Here is a 21,011-nt window from a genome sequence, read left to right as displayed (position 1 = left end):
CCCGGGAGGAGCGTGGACCCTGGGTGTAGACGCCGGCTGCTGCTGAGGCCGTGTCCAGAACACACCTGAGCTCCAGGAGCCTAGGTGCGCGCGCCCACAACGTGGTCAAGCAGAGCACCAGGCCCTCGGGTCACATAAGGGCTGAGATGATGCTCTGAGGTGTGTCCGCTGCGGTGTCCAGCGTACAGCAAGGGCTCTTATTACCCCTCTCCACTCTTTTTTTTGGGGGGGGGACAGCAGGAGGTGGCGCCACCCCACCTCCGTAACTCTGCTTCTGTCTCCTGGTGACCTCTTCCTTGTTGTCCCCAACAAGCCTCTGCCCAGCCCAGTGTACACAGCCGGACCAGGGGCTGCCTGAGAGCAGGAACCGGGCAGGGCAGGGCTGGCACCACATGCGAGGCACTGGTGAGGGTGGCAAGGAGGAGATGCAGCCTTGGCTCACATCTCCCACGGCCCTGACCCTGCCACAGCCCCTGGGGGTGCCTGTCTAGCTGTCTCTCCTATGACCCCCACAGGCTGGCAGATGCAGAGGCCCAGGAGGGGCTGTGGCACTATCAGGGCCATTACACATGGCCACTGACCCCACAGGAATGTGGCACGGGGTGGGGGAGCCCGAGAGGAGATGCCGGAGCAGAGGCAGGCAGGGCTGTCCAGGTACCACATTCCAAAATAAGAAGGGCTGGCGTCACTGCTCTAACCAGAGCAACTCTCAATGTGAGCACTGCCTGAGGCTGCAAGAAACACTTTGAGCAGCCAAGACCCCGATGATGGCACAGTCCCTAAGAAGTGTGGCTGGCTGGCCTCTGGCTGAGTGGACAGCTGGAGCCGGCAAGGAGGCTGCGGCGGCCACCAGAGGGCGCTGCTCCAACGGGACGGAAAACTGATGTGTAACTCATTCCATCGCCCAAGTCTGTGCAACCACACAGTGGCTGCCTGTCCTGCCTCTGGGAGGCCGGCATCCAAGTGGCATGGCCACAAGGCTGGCTTCCTTCCCCCCACCTCCCCCAAGCCCTGACTCACTGGGGTTTTGTGCTCACACTCAAAGGGCTCCATTGACAGCTAGCAGATGCGGGCTGGGGTCGGCTCCTGCCCTGCTCCGGGCACAGCCCGGTCTGCTGGGGTGGCATGACCAGCCAAATGCCAACGGGCCCTGCTAGCCACTGGGCTCTGAAGTCTGCCCCTGACAGCTGGGCCAGGAGTGTGGAGACAGCCCCAGTGGACTCCGTTTGGCAAGAACCAAGATCAGCAGTGTCCTCTCTCCCCAGGGTCCTGGAGGCGCGTGAGGCACCTCCCTAGGCATGCAGGCTAGGCGCGGGCCACTCCTGAGTCACCCTAAGTCACTCGGGACTCCCAAGTTCTTCCCTGAGATGCCTCCCAGAGGACTGACTGCCTGGGTGGTCCAGCAGCTCCCCCACTATTTACTTTCTTTGGAGGGAGGGACCTGCCAGGAGGGGTGGACAGGGGCCCAAAGGCGCTCTGGGAGCCCAGGAGCCAGGAGCGCTGCGGGGGGAGAGGACCCCCCCCCCCCGCCTCCAGGGCTCAGGTGGAACCTCCCGGGGGCTCATCTTTGCGGGGGCAGGGGACACGACAGCGACCTCCTCTTTCATCAGCTTGCAGCCCAGGCCCAGCCCACAGCGGTTTAGCACACACCCGCCAGGAGGGAGGAGAGGAAGGGCAGCAGCTACAGGAGAGGGCCTGCAGCGCTCCGGCTCTGCTCGCTCCCCGGGCAGGGAGTGGGCACAGGAATCTGAGGCCGCAGGACCAGTTCCCAGCAGGGATTCCCTCCTTGCTGGGGCAGTGGTGGCTCAACTCCCCACTTGAGCGGCGGCCGCCCCGTGTAACGTGACACTTGAATCTCCAGGACGACCCACAACAAAAAAGCTGAAGCCAAGACAGCAGCTGACAGCCAGGAGCTGCGCTGCGCTGAGCGGAGGCACCCAGGGAGCAGCCTCGGGTCAGGAAAGAGGCGTCAGCAAAGGAAGGAAGAGGTGTGAGCGGGCGCGGGCGGAGGAGAGGGAGACCCGGAGGAGAGGCGCGCGGCGACGGCTGGGCCCCAGCACCCGCGGTCGCCCCCCACACCCAGCACCTGAGTTCACAGGTAAGTGGCACCGGCCACGGAGGAGGGAGGGAGGCAGGGAAGAGAGCCGCCAGGGTCCCCTGCCCCTAGCGTGGAGGGCCACAGGCCACCGTGAGCACGGAGGGGAGGGTGCTGGGGGCCACACTCACTCAGTCTCAGGACAGACTCCCTTTCAAACCCGGGCTGCGGCAGGGGGCACAGACCGAGGCTGCAGCCCTTGCTGAGCAGGCAGAGGGGCCCAGAAGAGCCGCTTACTCGGCAAGTCAGCTGAAGCCTTTTCTATTCAGGGGGCTTAAACGAGGGATTTGGCCTGGCCGGCCTGGCCTGGGAGAGAACTGTCGCCTGCCCCCCTGAGCCTCCCTTTTTCCTGGGATTGGGTCCCTGGTCTCCCCCAGTTGAGGAGGCTCAGGGCAAGGTCTGCTCAGCTAGTTCACACCCTGCAGGGCGTGGCAGGACCCGAGGGGTCTCTGCCCAGGGATGTCCTGGGCAAGAACAGCAGCTCCCGGCTCCCATGGGGAGCCGGCCCTCTCACCGCCTGGTGTCCTCAGCTCAGCTCCTCCCCAGGCCCACAGAGCTCCCCTGGAGCCCCCAAATCTTCCTGAATGCCGTGCTGGAAGCTCGAGGGCCTGACTCTAAACCCAGAATGGGGTGGGGAGAAGGCCACAAGGGTGGCAGTGAAGCTGGGGCATGGACGGCCTTGCCCTCGCAGTCAGCCCTCTGCCACCACCGCCAGCGCCACCATAATGCTGACCCCAAGGTGGGTCTTGGGGCAGCACCCAGAGCAGCCCTCTTGGGCAGGGCTGGCTGCCTACCCCCGCTGCCTCCCTCTCCTCACGCCAGGGTTAAAGTCTCCCGTCCCGGCCCCGCCCCCAGTGAGATGTTTTCTCCACACAAACAAGCCAGCACCCAGGCTGAAGTGGGAACCAAGGATCAGAGGACTGGGCTGATCTTGGCTCCACAGAGGCTGTGGGACTTGGCCTGAGCTGGCGGCCGGGGAGACAAGAAGCCCGGCAGTGATGGCAGAGAGAGGGGACAGATGTCGGGCTGTGCCAGAGGCAGGGGGTGGGGCGGGGGCACGGCGCTGAGCTACCCCTGCTGGCTCTCATCTGCAGGACGGGCCAGGCAGGTGAGCGGGCAGGGATCAGAGTCCTGCACCCACAGGACATAGGTGGACGGAGAGAGATGGGTGCTGCCCAGCTTCTGGGGCTGCAGGAATAAGCAGCAGCAGCAGGATGTGCCCCCCTCCACCCCAACCCCCGATCCTAGAAAGCTCTGGGGCTGGAGAAGGCTCAGGTGCCTACCTCGGGGCCCAGGCAGAGAGGGGCATCGTCTGAAGCCGTGGTGCACGGCAGGTGTCTCTGCCTTGCCAGTTGGGCCTCTCCCATAACCTTCAATTATGCCTCCTTCTAGTTGTTTCTCAAACAAGACATTGCCCCGGGGGCAAGGGTGGCTGGAAACCCACCTTGACCAAATTACGGGGGCAGGGCAAGAAGCCCTGGGGCCTGGGGCCACCAACACACCCTTATCAGTCACCACACACCCGCACCAGCTGCCTCTGAAGAGGGAGTATCACTTCTGCAAGGAGGAAATGGGGAGGCTTCAGTACCAAGTGGCAGCTGTCGGCCTGCAGGAGGCCTGCCTGCTCTGTCGCAAGGCTCTCTGTGCCAGGAGCTGCCACACAAAGGCATGTCTGCGAGTCCCTCTGGCTCTGCCAGCCTTCCCCTGGGCCCAGCTCCCTTACCCCCTCCACTGGCTGCCACTCTAGCCGGGGAGCACCCTTGGCAGTGCCGGGCGGGCAGCAGGGAAGCCACATTCACTCCCTCTCGCTCGCTCACCCGCAGGGAGTAGTTTTAGAAGGAGCCTGGTAGACCTGAGATAGAAAGGCTGGAAAAACAGAATTATCAGTATCCCCACTGGGCTTCCCTGCAAACCTGGGCAGGTGGAGGGGACGAGAGGCAGCCAGCCTCAGAGCGCCCACTCTCCCCAGGGGACCTGTTCGGGGCACAGGCCACACGGTCACCTGACGATGGCTGGTTATATCGGGCACCAGGCATCAGGCACCCCTTGGCCTTGCTTTAAATAGCAAAGCCCGCTGGGAAGCCCGCTCGGGCCCGCTGGAATGTGCTCCGCCCCCTTAGGAGAACGAGGCCCCTCCAGCTCCTCCAGCCCCCACTAAGGCTCCTTCTACTCAAGACCAAGCTGGAAATGACAAAACAGCAACAGAAAAGCAAAGAGGGCTTCAGCCCTTGGGGCAGAAGAGCCATGGCCAGCAGCCCCCCTCCTGGTCCCGGGGCAGACGGTGTCCCCAGAGGCCAACTCAGGTCCCCAGAAGCCCTGGGTGTCCACATCCTTGGCCTGATGCTCTTCCCAGAATGGGGCCCGGTCCCCTGGGCATGAGTCGGCAGCCTTCTGACTTCATAAGCCCTGGAGGCCGGCTGACTTTGGAGGGCGATGCTGCTGATCAATGGCCCCCCCCTTCCTGCGCAGCAGCTCAGCCCCATCTTCCTCCTCCCTGCTCTGGATGTCACGCCCCTCTGACCGACCGGGGTCTCCAAGCCACCTCGCGCTCAGTCCTCACCCTCTGCCATCCTCCTGGGTCCCTGGGTATGGGGGACACAGGTGAGAAAGCCCCCTGGCCACCCGCCCTCCGCGGCTTCCTCCTTCAGGAAGAGGCCGCATTAGGCAATGCGGGCAGGCACGGGGCCAATCGGGCTGAAAAAGCCAGACCAAGCACAGGCGAAGGCGGGAGGGAAAGAGCCAGCTCTGGAGCCCCACGCAAGCTCCCCGGGGCCTTGGTCGGCCCACCCGTCCCTCCTCCAGGAATGGAACCGGCGGACAGGCTCCCGCCCTGGAAACTGGGGAGCGGGATGCCCGGAGCCCCCAGAACAAGGGAGGGGATGACCCTCTTGTGCACGCCTGCCCCACGGGTCCGAGGGACGAAGTCTGTCCCATGTGACCAGAGGGGAGGGGCCTGTGCTCAGCAAGGAGTTCATGAACCTGAAACAGAAAGACACGCGAGATCTGTCCCTCTGGTGACACGTCACAGGTGGTTCTGGAAGAGCAAGTGTGGCCTGTGAGTGACAAAAGGCTGTCCTCCAGACTCATACGGGGTGAGGCTGATCACCCAGAGCCCTGGTCCCTGCGCTGAGCCCACTCCACTGGAGGGGACCTCGGTGGGCTGACTCGTCATGTCCATCAAAGAGCAGGCTGCCCGAGACAGGCCCCCATGGAGAGACAGCGGGGCAGTGCTGCCAGGCCTGTCCTGCAACGTGGCCTCAGAGAAGTCACTTCCTCTGTCTGCCCTCAGTTTCCCCATATGCAAAAGAAAAGAGGCAGGAGTGGCTGACCCGTGAAATCCGAGAATTCTATGCTCCCCAGTACACTGGAAAACTGGGGTCCTGTTTGCAGAAAGGTGCTGACCTGGGGTGGGGCGAGAGAGCAGCTCGGCGGCTCCAACTCCAAGAGCCGCCCCCTTTGCCAGAAAACCATCTAATCCGCCACGGAGCCGCCATCTGCCTGCCACCCCATCATCACTTTAAAAACAGTCCCATCTCCAGCGTGGCCCCTGCCACCTAGACCTCACACACACTCCACACATCCCGCCAATGAAGGGCCGGGAAGACCCTACCCAAAGGTGTCTGAGGCAGGTCACAGTGCACAGGGGGCTCTGATGGCCCCCAAAGGCCGCCTCGCCTATCCTGCGCCAGCCAGACCTCACCCAGAGCAGAACCACGCGTGCTGGGCACTCCCGGGGCCAGGCCCAGTGCTCGGTCCTCCCAACAGCCTCCAAAGTCGGGCGCCTCATCATCACATAAAATGCAGAAGAGCAACAGACAGCAGAGACCAAGCGACTCATCCGCGTCACAGAAGCAGGAGGCCGGAGGCCAAGCCAGGATGAGTCCAACGCTGTCCTGGGGGGATAGTGACCAAACGGGAGCAGTTACCTGGCGGAGAAGGGGACGCAGGAGGTGCCAGACGGGTCCTAAGTGGCCGCAGGTGGGACTGACATGGTCACTGGGAGGTCCCATCTTCGGGGGATCAGAGCTGCCCGAGGAGCGGGGCTCCCCACCTCAAGCAAAGGCCGCAGGCCAGCGGGAGGGCAGGGGCCGGTGCGAGGCAGATGGCCTTCCAGGTAGTTCTAAGGCAGCTACGCTGTGGGGACAGTACCGGGAGTGACGGGTTTCCCAGACTGCAGCCGCCTCCGGGGGAGCCACCCAGAGGACAGGAGGGCCGAGGCGGCAGTCACCAGAGCTGACAGCCTGGCACAAGCCCCTGGCCTTGGATTAGCGCTGCCTCGGAGAAGAGGTTCAGGCTGGGTTGGCGCAAGGCTGTCCCTGGTCGCTCTGTGCAGAGGCCACTGGCTCCCTCGTGTCCACCCGTGAGGCGGAGGGAAAAGAACGCTGCATAACTTGCCCTGACTCCTTGACTCGGCCGAGACCTTCCCCTTCGGCTCCTCGGACGTGCCGGACAGGAGGCTCTCGGCCCCAGTGCCCAGAGGGGACTCTCATAGACGGCCTCAGGGAGCAGGTCCAAGCAGCGGTGGGAGGGGCAGGAGCAGCTAAACTCACCCTGGGACACCTGGTCCCATCCTGACACAGGGGCAGCTCCACCCTCTCACAGGAGGACCACTGCGAATAAAGAAGCGGGGCTGGTGGGAGGGGTGGGGGGCCGGGGCTCCGACCACGCCCCCGGCCGGCTCTCACCTACTGGCCAGACGCCCCCGGGAGCCTGCTCTTGGGAGAACCCGACCCTTCCACCCCCACAGATGATGAAAAGCAAGGGATCCCTCCACCCATGCCCTCAATGACCCAGAGGCCACCAGGGGAGCCATGACCGTGCGAGGCACCCTGGCAACACCCAGGAGTGGTGTCTAGGACAAAGGAATGCAACATTGAAGTCACCTTCATGGTCAGCAACCGTGGCTGACCTTGGCCGGCTCTGCCAAGCACCCAGCGGCAGGGCCTGAGGCTCGGCGCACCCCACCCCAGGGCAGTGCCAGCGAGCTGGGGGCTGAGGGCTGCCAGGCCAGGGGCCCGCCGGCTCCCTTCCTCCCTCGTGAGCCCCCGGGCTGCGATGGGTGAGACCTGGCAGACTCGTTCTGCGGGCCGGGCCAGTGAGAGGGCGGATCTCTGGAGCCAGCTCTCTCTCCGTGGGGCCTCCACGTCCTCTCTCTGCCGGCACCACAGGAGGAACCGGGCAGGGATCCGCACGGCATGACGGCGGCCGACTTTGTGCAGGAGATGCACTCCGTATGGGAGAGGCTGCTACTCAAGCTGCAGAGGCTGCCCCAGGCCGAGCCCGTGGAGATCGCGACCTTCTCGGTCCTTGTCATTTTCGCAGGTAAGCTGAGGCTCCCAGAGCCTCCTCAGGCCCATGGCTCATCCTGGCATCAGGAGAGAGCATGGTGCCAGCCAGAGGGGTCCCTCAGACAGTGGAGGAGAAGCAGAGGTCCCTTGGGGGGAGCCAGAGGACTCCCCTGATGCTGGCGCGCTGCTCCAGGGCAGCCCTGGCACCCCAGCCCAGGGAGGAAGTGAGCACGGGGACGGCAGCTCCGCTCCCCAGACTCAGGCGTTTCTGACACGAAGCCCGACCTTGGGCGAAGCTCCCCCGCACCCGCAGAGGGGCTGCTTTGGAAGGGGGGCGGGCATCCTCCCTCTCCCCCCCCCCCCCGGTTTCCTGTGCTCTCTGCTCCCCCCACCCTGCAGCCACGGTCGTGCTGCTGCTGCTGGTGGCCATCTGCTACTGCTGCGTTCAGTGCTGCTGCCCCGATCGGAGAGGCAGGAAGGTCCAGGTGCGACCCATGACCCCACTGCAAGGGACAAGGCGATGACCAAGGAGGAACGGGACAGGAGATCGCCAAAGCCATGACGCGGGATGTGGGCCTGGCCCTGCAGCCCCCCCTGCCCCCACAAAGCTCCTCGGCCCCAGCTCTGGCCTAGCCCTGGACTGTGACACCGAGGCCCGGAGCCTCACCGAGGAAACAAGGGCCGCTCCGGCCACAAGACTCTCACTTGCCCGGGAAGCCTGGGTGCTGAGGAGGAGCCACTGCTTCTAAGACAGAAAACTGCCGGGGAGTCTTTGTCTAACTGCGCTTTGAAACAAAACACAGAAGCAGGGTCCCCATATCTGGAGAAGAGCCCGCACCCTGGAGAGCCGGTCCTTGGGCTCCCAGGCCGAAGTGCAAGAGGAGCCGGCCAGTCAGAGGGACTCTGCACAGTGGCTACCAGGTCACAAGCTCCCCCGAGAGGGGCCACGTCAGTGCTCTATGCCAGTAACTGGCCTGTTTCTTTCCCAGTAAAAGCTTTTGGGTTATGTGTTTCTGTGGTGCCCGACTCCCTGGGTTGGGCTCTGGGCATCGGGAGGGTGACGTGCCAGAATTCCAGGGGTGTGGCCAGGGACTGTCCCTTCTGGGCCTCTGCTCTCCCTGTGCCCAAGAAAGCCGGAAAAACACACAGGCAAGAACGCCACGGAGGGAGCAGACGTGACGGAACCAGGGGAGGGGTACGAGGACATTCCTGCTGAGCGCCAGCTGCTAACAAGCTCCGCCTCCCAGATGCCCGCCTGCTTGGCAGGGATGGGAGGCTGTGTTGCCCCAGGCAGGTGCAGGGCTCAGGAATGCCACTCCACGGGCACCACTGCCATTAACAGCAGCCGGCACACCCTGTCCTCGCAGGCTCAGGACACTGGGTCTTCCCAAACTTCCACAAGAAGAGAGGCGAGGCCCCTGCTACTGCCTATAACCCACAGCCCTGCCCCTCTGCCCTCTCTCCATTGTGCGCCGGGCTGTCTGGGTTCAAATCTTTGCACCCGCCCAGCCATGTGAACGGAGGTTAGTGATGTGACCTCCTGAGCCACGCTTTCCCCCCTGTGAGGTTACCCACTTCCTGGGGTAAGCTTGTGAGGACAAACCAAGATGACCTAGGACGAGCCCCTGGCCCAGCACTGCCCATATCCTGAGAGCTCCGCAGGTACGAACCATCGCATCGCTACCTGGCCCTCAATAGGGGGCCGACCCAGAGCAACGTGAACCCGTTTCCAGCACGGATCCTGCCAACACGCAACGTGAACCCATTTCCAGCACGGATCCTGCCAACACGCAACGTGAACCCATTTCCAGCACGGATCCTGCCAACACGCAACACTGCCCTGCCTCCTTCTATTTCCTCTACCGGGGAACTTTCCAGGTAGAGCTACAAGCCCAGGAAGCATGGGAGGGGAGGCAGAGTGTGCGAGGTACCTTCCCCACTGGTGCAGCCTGTGCCCTGGCTGCCTGGGGGCAGAAAACGGAGAGCAGCGAGGGGATGCCAGCCCCTGCTACTCCCCTGCCCCCCCCCCACACCAGGCAGGCAGGAGAAGCCGGCTCTCTGGCTGGTTTCACTTCCGGATGCCCAGGGACTTGTTTGACGGGTTTGGTTTGGGTTGAAGACTCAGAAAGGAAGTGCTTCCATACCAAATAAAAGAAATTCAAGAATCTGTACACTCCACCCCCACCCCCCGCCAAAAAGAATGGCGTTCAGAAAAATAATGATGATAATAATAACAACGACAGGGAGACAAAGATGGGCTAAATTCACCCAGGACGAACATCTGCTCAGGCACCGTCTGAAGCATTTGGATGCAGATAAATTCGTTTGACTGTCACGATTTCAACGCCATAGGTACCATTACGATCCCCACTGTAAAGATGAGAAAATTGAGCCTTCATGACACCCAGTAAGGTGCCTAAATTCAACCAGCTACTAAGTGGCAGAGCCGGCCTCTAGGCCCAGCCCATCTGGCTCCAAAGCCCCAGGCCTCCAGCTGCAGCACAGATAAGGCTCTGATTCCATTATCCACCAACAGCCAACCCCACATCCCAAGTAGCCACACCCCAAACTCTATCTCAAAATAACCTCCCAGGGAGTGAGTGCGGCCTGAGCTAAGAGCTGGGGTGGGGCCCAAAAAGCTCTCCCTCCCAGAAGAAAAACACAGGGAAGGTGGGAGGAGCCTGCTGGGAAGCCCCTCCTTTTCCAGGCCCAGCACCAACGGCAGGAGGGTCCCCAGGAAGCCCTCGGTTCAGGAGATGCTCCAATGGGCAGAGCAGCCCGACTCCTGTGCGACTTTTCCTTAATCAAATTTCATCAGCATCGACAGTACCCTTCCTGGAGTTCCCGCTGTAGCCCAAGGAGATTGGTGGCATCTTGGGAGTGCTAGGATGCAGGTTCAGTCCCCTGCCCAGCACAGTGGGTTACCACAGCTGTGGCTAAGGTCGAGACTGCAGCTCAGATCTGATCCCTGGCCCGGGAACTCCATATGCCCAGGGGCAGCCAAAAAAGAGAAAAAAGAACATCATTCCTGAGGATGACTGAGGGTGAGCCTCTTTTCTAGAAAAGACTCAGACTTCCTGGTCCAGCTGCCAAGAAGTGGGGACCACGGGCGGCCCAGGGCACCGACAGGCTGCCGGGCGGTTCATTTGCATGTTCCTCCCCAAAGCCGGTCAGTACCTAACTGCTGGGTCCAAATAACATGCTGTCCCTGCCCTCAGAGGGCGCACACTGAGCCCCGCCACCAATGGCTCCCCCACAGCTGTCAGGCCAGGCCCCAGGCAGGCTCCAATTCTCCAGATTAACCAGCCAGATCTCTTCCAGCACAACAGCAGCCTGACACGCTCTGGCCAGTCCTCTGGGGAAGGGGGTGCGTGGACAGGAGGCCAGAACCCCCCACTGTGGGAAAGAACAAACAGATGGCCACGGAAGGGGCGGCTGTCACATGTGGAGAGAATGTCTGGCTGCCACCCTGGACCAAGCCACAGCAGTGTTTGCCTGCGGTCACTGCCACAGCGTCCTAGCCAGTCCCCGCACTGATCTGCCCAGTCTCTGCATGTCACCCCCCCGTGGCCTGTGCTCCACCACTGACTGTGGGAATTCCTCACCAGGGCTTCACTCCACACTTCGGATCTGTGCATTTGACTGTCTGCACTTCATGCCTTAAGGAGAATCTACAGGAGAGCTGCTGGGGCAAGAATCTCATCAGCAAAATTCAGCTGAGACCAAACAAAATAGTTTTCGGCTAAATCTGTTTTCCCAAACATTAACATTTGAAAGCAATCTACAAATCGCAATCTTTTTTTTTTTTTTTTTTGTCTTTGTCTTTGTCTCTTCTAGGGCCACACCTGAGGTATATGGAGATTCCCAGGCTAGGGGTCCAATTGGAGCTGTAACTGCCAGCCACACCATAGCCATAGCCACAGCAACGCAGGATCCGGCCGACCTACACCACAGCTCATGGCAACGCCGGATCCCCAACCCACTGAGCAGGGCCAGGGATCGAACCTGCAACCTCATGGTTCCTAGTTGGATTCGTTAACCACTGAGCCACCATGGCAACTAGGAGTGTAGGCCCGTGGCTATAGCTCCGATTGGACCCCTAGCCTGGGAACTTCTATATGCTGAGGGACCGGCCCTAGAAAAGGCAAAAAGACAAAAAAAAAAAAAAAAAAGACAATGCATTTGCTTGTGGATAATAACAAATTGCAGACCATAAAAAACTGAGGACAAATTAATTCTGTCCTTAGGAAAAATTTCCTCTTCCCAGGTGCCTGCCACAGAACACCATCCCCTAATCCTATTTGGATCCCCTTCACATCTCAAACATCGCTCCTTCCAGGGGAGCCCCCTCGGCGCCCCCAGGCCACAGGCACCAACAGCATTCTCTGCCTCTTCCCATCATATCACTCCCCCCCCCGCCCCCGCCCGGTGCTGATCATTTCAGAAGAATCTTCCAATAGGGGCCAGCGATTCATTTAAAAAGTCAATTAAAGCAATGTTTAGGGTACATGATACAAATGCTCTCTCTTTTTTTTTTTTGGTGGCACCCACAGCATGCAGAAGTTCCTGGGCCAGGGATTGAACCGGTGCCACAGTTGCAACCTGTACCACAGCTGTAGCACTGCTGGATGCTTAACCCACTGTGCAGCAGGGGAACTCACATACACTTCCCATTTTATTTTATTTCTTTTATTTTTTATTTTTTTGTCTTTTTGCCTTTTCTAGGGCCACACCCGCAGCATATGGAGGTTCCCAGGCTAGGGGTCGAATCGGAGCTGTAGCCACCAGCCTACGCCAGAGCCACAGCAACTCGGGATCCGAGCCATGTCTGCGACCTACACCACAGTTCACGGCAACGCCAGATCCCCAACCCACTGAGCAAGGCCAGGGATCGAACCCGCAACCTCATGGTTCCTAGTTGGATCTGTTAACCACTGAGCCACGACGGGAACTCCCTACACTTCCCATTTTAAATGGAAACACGCACGCACATTCCTGGCCGGTTTTTCTGATGAAGGGCATAGGTCTTTTCTCTGAGTGTGGGTTTGCTGACTGGAGTTCCTAAATTGGCTATTTGCTAATTTTAATTTCTTCCAAGCAAAACAAGAACTTAAAGACGTCTGCAAAGAAACCTGAGTGTGAAATCCCTTTGGGTTTTTAGGAAATGTTTACACTTGCCTTGTTCACATCTATTTTTTTTTTCCTTTTTTTTTAGCTGCCCCTCGGCATATGGAATTCCCAGGCCAGAGATCCACTTTTTTTTTTTTTTTTTTTTTTTTTTTGCTTTTTTGCTTTTTAGGGCCTCACCCATGTCTATTTTAGACAGGACTATTATTTGAGTGATTCCAAAGTGGTCCAACAGGTATTTATAGAAGGAACTTTTCCTGTCCACTCTCTCTGAGTGGACAGAGCCTCTGAGCTCCAACTGCGCAGCTGAGGTGACCAGCTGGGTGCAAACCCCAAAGCAGTGACGTCTCAGCTGTATGACCTTGAGTAAGTTATTTAACCTCTCCGTTCCTGTCCCCTGGCTGCAACAAAAGGGTTTCAGCTATTATCATTGCTTCACTCTATGTCGTGTTACCTGCAATTACATAATTAGAGTAACAAGTACAACTGCCACAGAACTGGTTTGGGCACAAACAGCTGACTCTTGATAAGCATCCAGCAAAGCTGATGGAGCGGAAGTCCAAAGCTGTGCCGAGACCAGCCTGTTGGCCAAGGGCATCTGTCAGTCAGTCAGTGTGTTTTACAGAAGAAAATGCGAAGCAACAGCTCCGTGAGGCCAGGAGAGGCGAGAAGGACAGGAACTTGCCCGTCATCTCCAGCCCCGGAGAGGTCAGCCCAGCAGAGTCACGAGCGAGCTCTAGCAGGCCGCCCAGAGGCTGCTATCCGTGCTACCACTCAGGGCCTGGGCACGGGGGTCCCGAAAAGCTCCCAGCTGATTCTAAGCCGCAGGGCTGAGGACTGCCGCCTGAGAGTGCAACCCTGGGAGGGCAGGGCCTGCCTCCCTGGCTCACGACTGGATACAGGGCACCCAGCACAGTTCCTGGTCACCATGGGCACTCGCCTATCTTTCCAGGACTGAGTGGCGGCCACCAGGTGTCACACACGGGGGCACGGGCTCCACCCCCGAGTGGCAGATAAGGACACCCGGAGAGAAGGTGGGCCCTCACACGAAGCTGGCTCCTCGATGGTGAAAACCACCCAGAAACTGGTTCCAGGAGGTGCCAGCTGGAGCTGCAGTTAATCATTCACCCGACACCACAGGAAGTGAGCGGCCGTGCGTGGCGGCTCCAGCACCAGGGCTTCCTGAGAGGTCCTTTCAGTGGACGGGTCATCGGGACAGAGAGGAGGGGCAGGACACAGTCACAGGGGAGGGGACGGGTGGCCTAGGGCAAGGGCTCCCGGCCCAGCCCCTTGCCCCACCCCCCTCAAGTCTACCTTCTCTCAGCCGGGATACCTGGGCACCCGCAGCCTGAGAACCCCCCAAACGGCATCACAAGAGGGCAGAACGCAGCGCAGGGGGTAAGTGGGAGAGGCTGGAAGGGGACGGGGTTGCTAGGCAACGGGCCCAAGCCCACCTTTGTTTGCCCCGGCGACAGCAAGGCGGTCTGGTCAGGGCCAGTCAGCAGTGCCACCATCTCGTCCCAGGAGTGGCTTCTCTGGGTCAGGGGGCAGCTCTGGTCGCCTGGCCTCCTCAGCTTGGGCCCCCCACCTGGAGGGTTACCCCGATCCGTCCTCTCTGGGGACGGGAGTGGCAACAGCAGACCCAGGTGATAAGTCCTTCCTTCCCCACCTTCACCCCCTTCAACTGGCTACAGGCTCGCAGCTGCCGACTTGTCTCAAGAAGATGAGTTAGTCCTGTTTTCGGCTGCCTGTAAGGACGCCTCCCGAGGTCTCAGCTTGAGTCCCTCTGCCCCTCGGCGCCTGTGCTGATCTCACCAAATGCTTCGCAAATGTTTGGCAACTGAGGCAGAAACCCAGGCAGCCTCTACAGGGGTGCTATTTATTTACTTATTTATTTACCTTTTCGGCCGCCCTGTGGCACATGGAGCTCCCAGGCCAGGCATCACGACCAAAGCTGCAGTGGAAGCAATGACAGATCCCTAACCCACTGTGCCAGGCAGGGGATGGAACCCGAGTCCCAGCACTCCCAAGACGCTGCTGATCCTGTGGTGCCACAGTGGAGCTCCTTTTTTTTGATGTTTTGTTTTTATGGCCGCACCTGCAGCATATGGAAGTTCCCAGGCTAGGGGTTGAATAGGAGCTGCAACTGCTGGCCCATGCCACAGCCACCACCACAGCCATGCCAGAACCGAGTCACATCTGTGACCTACACCAAGGCCAGTGATCAAACCCGCATCCTCAGAGAGATAACCTCTGGTCCCCAACCCACTGGAGCCAAACGGGAACTCCCAGCCATGCCTTTTAGACTCGCGCCGAGCAGGTGTCGGGGATGGGAGAGAAGGTCCGTGCTCACAGCGGGGCTGTTCAGGAAAGGCCTGGAGAAGCCAGAGACAGCCTCCAGGAAGAACCCAAGAATCCAAGGGCCCCCTCTCCTGGCGCCAGTCCCTGCTGCTGCTTCTGTGGAGGAGCAAGGCCCATTTGTTGCTTGACGGAGGCTTCAAGCCCAATGACCGTCCAGCCCACCGACACCCACTAGCGGCACAGGTGGGCCCCTGGCCTCTGAGAGGCACCCGGGGTGAAGGTGGGGGTGTGGGCGTAGCGCTTGGGGCGGGGGTCTTGGAGAAGCCCCTGCCCTCAGAGCCTCTCTCCCACCTTCCCAGGTCCACATGGACAAACTACTAGGGAAACGAGCCTGGCAGGAGGACCTACAGCACAACCCCTGGGACCAGGGTGGCCTGGCCGTGATCTGCTTGTTCATCGCCACGATCCTGTCTCTCACCCTGTTCGCTATTACGTTTGGTTTACTCCCTGCGCCTGGCAGCGCTAACAAGTGCGAAGAGACGTGACCCGACTTTCCGTGGGCCAGGACGGGGGCCGCTGTCACACTCTCAAAAGGCCATGTACCTTCTCTTCAAAGCCCTTTGAATGGTCTGGAATTACACATTTTTCACGTGGTTACCTGCTAAGTTCCTGTCTCCCCCGCTGGACCAAACACTGAGAAGAGGGGGGTGGCTCCCTCTGTGCCCCACTGTACCCCCGTGTCTGATGTGCCAGATTTGCTGAATAAATGAATGAACAAATGAGCGAGGGAATGGATACACAGGGAGGCGGGGTGGTTGGCTCCTCAGCCGGGAGACCCCAGCACGCTCTAGGCCTGAACCAAAGCTGTTCTTCCACCTCTAGGCTGGAGGCTGCTTTGAAACGTCTTACTGTTCCTTTTCACACTACAAGGTAAGGAGCCCGGGCATGAATAATCAAAAGCTTCTCACGCCCTGTTCAGGGAAAGTAGCTTCATGCAAAGAAGAAAGGAAAGCTGCTGGACGCCCCACCCAGGCCCCATTCACGTGACCCGAGCGTCTTTTCTCTCAGTCCCAGGGAACCCCAGGTATCCCTCACAGGGTCCCACAGCCTCCACGCACCCCAACCCGACAATGCAGCCTTGGCAGAAATGTCCCCGCCTCTGCCAAAGCCACCACACTGGCCCCCCTTGCTGCCAGCTGCCCCCTGCCCCCGCCACCTTGCAAACAGCTGCTTCAATGTCAGCCTCAAACCAGGCTGTTCTTAGAAAAGGGGCAAACGTCTGGTGGGGAAGGGGCTTGGTCTTCATGTACCACTTATGCCATGAAGAAACATTCCCTCTTACTCAAAAAGCAATTTCCAGCTGCGCCAGCCATGCTCACTCCATCCCAGGGCCCGGAAGCCCTGGAATCAGATACAACCGCCTCACGTGGAGCAAATGAGACAAGAGAGAGGAGGCTGCAGGCGGGGCCACAGGAGGCCCGCCGAGGCCCGAACCCCCGACACACCAAGGGGCCCCTGCTCCCTAGCCTGAGACAGAAGGCAGAGGTGCCTGGGAGGACCTGATCTCTTGCCTGGCGAGGTGCTGCGGCCCAGAGGGCTATGGCAGAGTCAGCCCTGCAGACGGCCCCACAGAGCCCCAGACTCATCCCACACACAGACATGGGCCGAGGGGACTCTGACAGCGGCAAGAGCACTGAGCCCTTTCACCGCGAGCTCTCTGCTTGGGGAGCCTGAGGAGGCCTCATCAAGCAACTCCCTCTGCCCATGCCGCTGGACGCCCCACCCAGGCCCCATTCACGTGACCCAAGCGTCACGATGGCTGTGGGCAAGGGTGCCAGCCACCTCTGCTGGGTGTGGTCTTGCCACAGAGGCCAAATGAGAGATGGCAGCGTGGGGAAGGGAACAGCTTCAGCCCGCGAGCCGCCAGCCCATTGGTGACTAGGAAGGGGTGGGAATCAGAAAACATGGCCCCAATTAAGTGCCTCTCTGGTTTCCAGGGGAAAGCCCCCCCACAGCTGCTGGGCACCGGCAGCGGGCACTTAGTTCCATGCGTCAACGATCTAGTCTTGCCAAAACCAAGACGGCATGTGTGTATGGCAACGCGCACATCGTGAAAATCGGAAGACGGGGGATGAGTGGCATCCGTCCTGCCGTGACCTTTGTGACCACGGCCTCTGTGGACCGTGGTCTGTTCACCTCTAAGTCTGGAGCAATCCATTCTGCCCCAGCCGCCGTACAGGGCTGTCCAGTGGGATCTGACCGACGCCAGCGAAGGAATCAGATACCCTCCAGACCAAAGGGCTACACAAACGCAAGGGCTCCCAGCTTGGCCGCAGGATCGGGGAGGTCCCTCACCGTGTGCTGCTTGTGCCAGGACCCGCCCTGCCGCCACCTGGGCTGCTATCAGGCTCCTCGCGGCCCCACCCCCAGAAGATGCAGATCAAACAGTTAAGTGGGTGTCAAGTGGGCAGGCGGCTATAACAAAGCTGATTTCTCTCCAAGCACATTCCTGCCCCACCCCCCACTCCCCACCCCCAAGAGATACGCTGGGCCACATGCCTGTTTGGGTCTGGGACCAGGGACTGCTACACGAGTGAAGCCAGAGGTCCAGCTCGGTGGCCCGTGATGACCACAGTGCCAACGGCTCAGACCTGAGTCACTCGTGGGCCCAGCCATTCCAGGAGCAGGTGGGGTGATGGGTGGATGACCGCCCCAAACAGCTCACCCAATCCTCACACTGCCAGGGTTTCGGGGGCCTTCCACAGTCAAGCGGGAGGGTACCAGCTGACAGGAAGCAGCCCGCACAATGGCCTTCAGCAGGCAGAGGTGCCCCGGTGGCCCAAGAGCTGCCCGACTTCGGCTGGTGACTGGGGGAGGAAGGGCTCTCACGAACAGCTGGCTCTCCACAATTAAGTCACTCACCCCGACTCTTCGCAGAAGGCCACCAGCGCGTCAAAGGCCGAGAGAGCAGCTTTGTCCGATGCTTTGTTCCCTCTCTTTTCCTGGAGACAAGAAAACCACTTAGCAAAAGTCAGACTAGCTTTGTCACCAGAAAGCAATGAGAAAAATATCAAATGACACGAATAAAGCCATTTACAAAACAAAGTCGGATTTCCCTGGTGGCTCAGCAGGTTAAGGATCTGGCATTATCACTGCTGTGGCACAGGGTCGATTCCTGGCCCTGGAACTTCCGCATGCCGTGGGCGAGGCCAAAAACAAAAACAAAAAAAAGTGGAGTGCCAGACCTGACCAGGCATCCGAATCACTGGGTGACTGTAAAAGAATGACCTGGGGCCCCCCAAGACCACTGGAAGTCCAGGGTGCCATCCAGGGCACGACTGAGCCCGACCACCCCCAGCCTACCGAACTGAGTTTGTATTTTCAAAAAGCTGCTCAGGCGACTCTCAGGCAAAGGGCCCAGGGACTGGTACCTGGGACTCACCGTATACTGTGACCTAGTTTAACAGGAGCTCGACAGATGCCCAAGGGTGTGCTCAGACAGGCAGGAACACAGGGTGTTCCTCCGTGGCTGTGGAAGGACACACACCAAAGCGTCGGCAGCGATTACTTCTGAGTGTTGGGATTACGCATCGTTTGCCTTTTGGTACATGTCCATTTGCCAAATGTTCTTTTTAAAAAAGGAAATTTACTGTAAAATTGTTTTATTTTTCTTTTTGGGGGTTTGTCTTTTGTCTTTTGAGGGCCGCACCTGCGGCATATGGAGATTCCCAGGCTAGAGGTCCAATTGGAGCTGTAGCTGCTGGCCTACACCACAGCAACGTGAGATCCTTAACCCACGGAGCGAGGCCAGGGATCGAACCTGCAACCTCATGACTCCTAGTCGGATTTGTTTCCGCTGTGCCACGACAGGAAGTCCTGTGAAATTGTTTTACATACAGAAAAATCAAGGAAACAGACACTGATAACTGAGACATCATTTACCGCCTTTCTGCTTCCACAAGTTGAATGGCTCCCGTCTCCCGGACACACACAAATGCACAGGCTTCTCTCCCCCCACCCCCCGTTCTCCTGGAGTTTTACAGCACGATTCCTCATTAAATCACCCTTGTCCTTAGTAGGACGAGGTCAAGCGTCTTCAGAGCTAACCACGTGGTTGGATTTTTACATTTTCCAAGATCACACAGCTTTTCTTCTACAACTTCGTTTCTCCTGAGATTAGCAGCTGCTTTTTTCGTTACTTAGATTTCAATGTATCACAGATTCAGCCCCAAAATGTCCTGACATAATGAAAAATTCATTTCAACGGGGACCAAAGACGGCAATGTCCGTTTTCATTTTTGGAAATATCCTTCTTGGCGCCTTCGGTCCCTGTGCTTGGCACTCTCCAGGCATGGTACACGGCTATCCTTTTCTTTGTTTTTCTTTTCTCTTTTGGTCGCCCCATGGCATATGGGGTTCCGGGACCAGGGATCAGATCCAAACCGCAGTTATAACCTACACCACAGCTAGAGCAATGCCAGATTCTTAACCCACTGTGCCAGGCCAAGGGATCGAACCCGTGTCCCAGCGCTGCAGAGATGCCGTCGACCCCGCTGCGCCACAGCGGGAAGTCCCACGGCTGTTCTTTCTGAGACAGCCCCCTGCCTTGCTCCTGGGTCAGAGCTCATCCTCCTTTCCTAGGCCACTGCCTCTGCGGCGGAGGACGTCCTAGTAGGTTCTCCGGAGGAGGGAGTGTCTTGAAATCTTCTGTCTGAACGTGCTTTATCCTCCTTCCCGCTAACTGGTTGGCGGGGTAGGAAAGTCTAGATGGAAAATGGTTTATTTACAGTTTGAAGGCACTGTTTCTCGTTCTGGTACCACAGTGGAAACAACTGATGCTCTCCGGACGCCCAGCCCTCCATATACCACCTCTCTGGAAACTTCTGACCATCTCTTCATTCATCTCCAATGACCTCAAGTGCCCAGTATGAGTTCTTATAATTCATTGTTAATAAGGTGGTGTTGTTTTCTGTTTTGCTCTTCATGGCCCCACCTGCAGCACATGGAAGTTCTCAGGCTAGGGGTCAAATCGGAGCTATAGCTGCCGGCTTATGCCAGAGCCACAGCCATACCAATCCGAGCCACATCTGTGACCTACACCACAGCTCACGGCAATGCCGGATCCTTCACCCACTGAGCGAGGCCAGGGATCGAACCCGCACCCTCATGGTTCCTAGCTGGGTTCGATCCCGCTGTGCCACAACAGAAACTCCCATTGTTAGTAAGTTTTAAATAAATACCTTATACCCACTCTAACCTAACCAAAATCTTTTCCTTGTCTAATCTGAATTTCAGACAAGTTCCTCACACCCCCTTAGGTCACGGCCTATTATTATTCTTGGTTCTCACAAGGCCCCTTTGTTCCCAATCCCTGCTTGCATCCACCTTCTCTCCTTTGTCATGCAGTGACTCAGGTACTCCGTAAATATTTATTAAGCATGCACTATATTCCCAGCACCGATCTAGGCATTAATTACAGCTACTCAAAGAGCAAAAGGTCCCCCTGCTCTCACAGAACCTACATTTCAATAGAACATAGTCTACATTTCAATAGAGACCAAGCAAATAGATAATGCCAAACAGTAATAAATATGGTTGGGTTTTTTGTTTGTTTGCTTTTTAGAAAAGGAAGATGGGGGTTCCTGTTGTAGCGCGATGGGATCGGCGGCATCTCTGCAGCACCAGGGCGCGAGTTCAATCCCAGACCGGCACAGTGGCTTAAAGGATCTGGTGTAGATCACAACTGCAGCTTGGACCTGCTCTCTGGCCAGGGAACTCCATATGCCATGGGGCGGCCAAAAAAAGGGAAGATGTAGCTTTGCTGTACAGCAGAAATTATCACGACACAGTAAAACAACTATACTTCAATACAGCTTTACCAAATGAGAAAATCAGAGTTCCCTTGTGGCTCAGTGGTAACGAACCCAACTAGTATCCATGAGGTTGCAGGTTCGATCCCTGGCCTCACTCAGTGGGTTAAGGATCCGGCGCTGCTGTGGCTGTGGCCGGTGGCTACAGCTCCGATTCAATGCCTAGCCTGGGAGCCTCCATATGCCACAGGCACGACCCTAAAAAGCAAAAACAAATACATAATAAAAAATGAGAACATAGCTCTCTTGTGGCTCAACAGGTTAAGAATCCGGCATTTGTTACTGCCATGGTGCAAGTTTAATCCCTGGCTTAAGAACTTCCATGTGCCT

General features: G+C 58.5%; 2 protein-coding genes and 1 non-coding gene across 4 annotated transcripts in view; 2 read left to right on the top strand and 1 right to left on the bottom strand.

The window, feature by feature from the left end:
- The window catches only part of RECQL5 (RecQ like helicase 5), a 37,801-nt gene that overhangs the window by 4,741 nt on the left and 12,049 nt on the right, over positions 1-21,011 (bottom strand). For both annotated transcript variants that reach the window (XM_021066623.1, XM_021066624.1), the window contains exon 8: positions 17,734-17,813. In XM_021066623.1, the coding sequence (XP_020922282.1) occupies positions 17,734-17,813 (80 nt within the window). The remainder of the gene's footprint in view (positions 1-17,733; positions 17,814-21,011) is intronic.
- Positions 1,532-8,395, top strand: SMIM5 (small integral membrane protein 5). The gene is made up of 3 exons (XM_021066625.1): positions 1,532-2,098; positions 7,264-7,417; positions 7,783-8,395. Exons 2-3 carry the CDS (start codon positions 7,291-7,293, stop codon positions 7,905-7,907), a joined length of 252 nt encoding a protein of 83 aa, XP_020922284.1. The 5' UTR covers positions 1,532-2,098; positions 7,264-7,290; the 3' UTR covers positions 7,908-8,395.
- LOC100625498 lies at positions 12,643-15,593 on the top strand. The gene is made up of 2 exons (XR_002336989.1): positions 12,643-13,908; positions 15,171-15,593. It is a non-coding gene; the product is annotated as an uncharacterized LOC100625498 (transcript).

Source organism: Sus scrofa, chromosome 12 (assembly GCF_000003025.6).
Source record: "Sus scrofa isolate TJ Tabasco breed Duroc chromosome 12, Sscrofa11.1, whole genome shotgun sequence".
Taxonomy (NCBI): domain Eukaryota; kingdom Metazoa; phylum Chordata; class Mammalia; order Artiodactyla; family Suidae; genus Sus; species Sus scrofa.
This window is presented reverse-complemented; position numbering and strand designations above follow the sequence as displayed.

Excerpts from the sequence above, each read along its gene's own strand:
- SMIM5 (XM_021066625.1), top strand. The coding sequence starts at position 7,291 with ATGACGGCGGCCGACTTTGTGCAGGAGATGCACTCCGTATGGGAGAGG. Across the intron at positions 7,418-7,782 it reads GGTCCTTGTCATTTTCGCAG|CCACGGTCGTGCTGCTGCTG; the intron begins GTAAGCTGAGGC and ends CCCACCCTGCAG.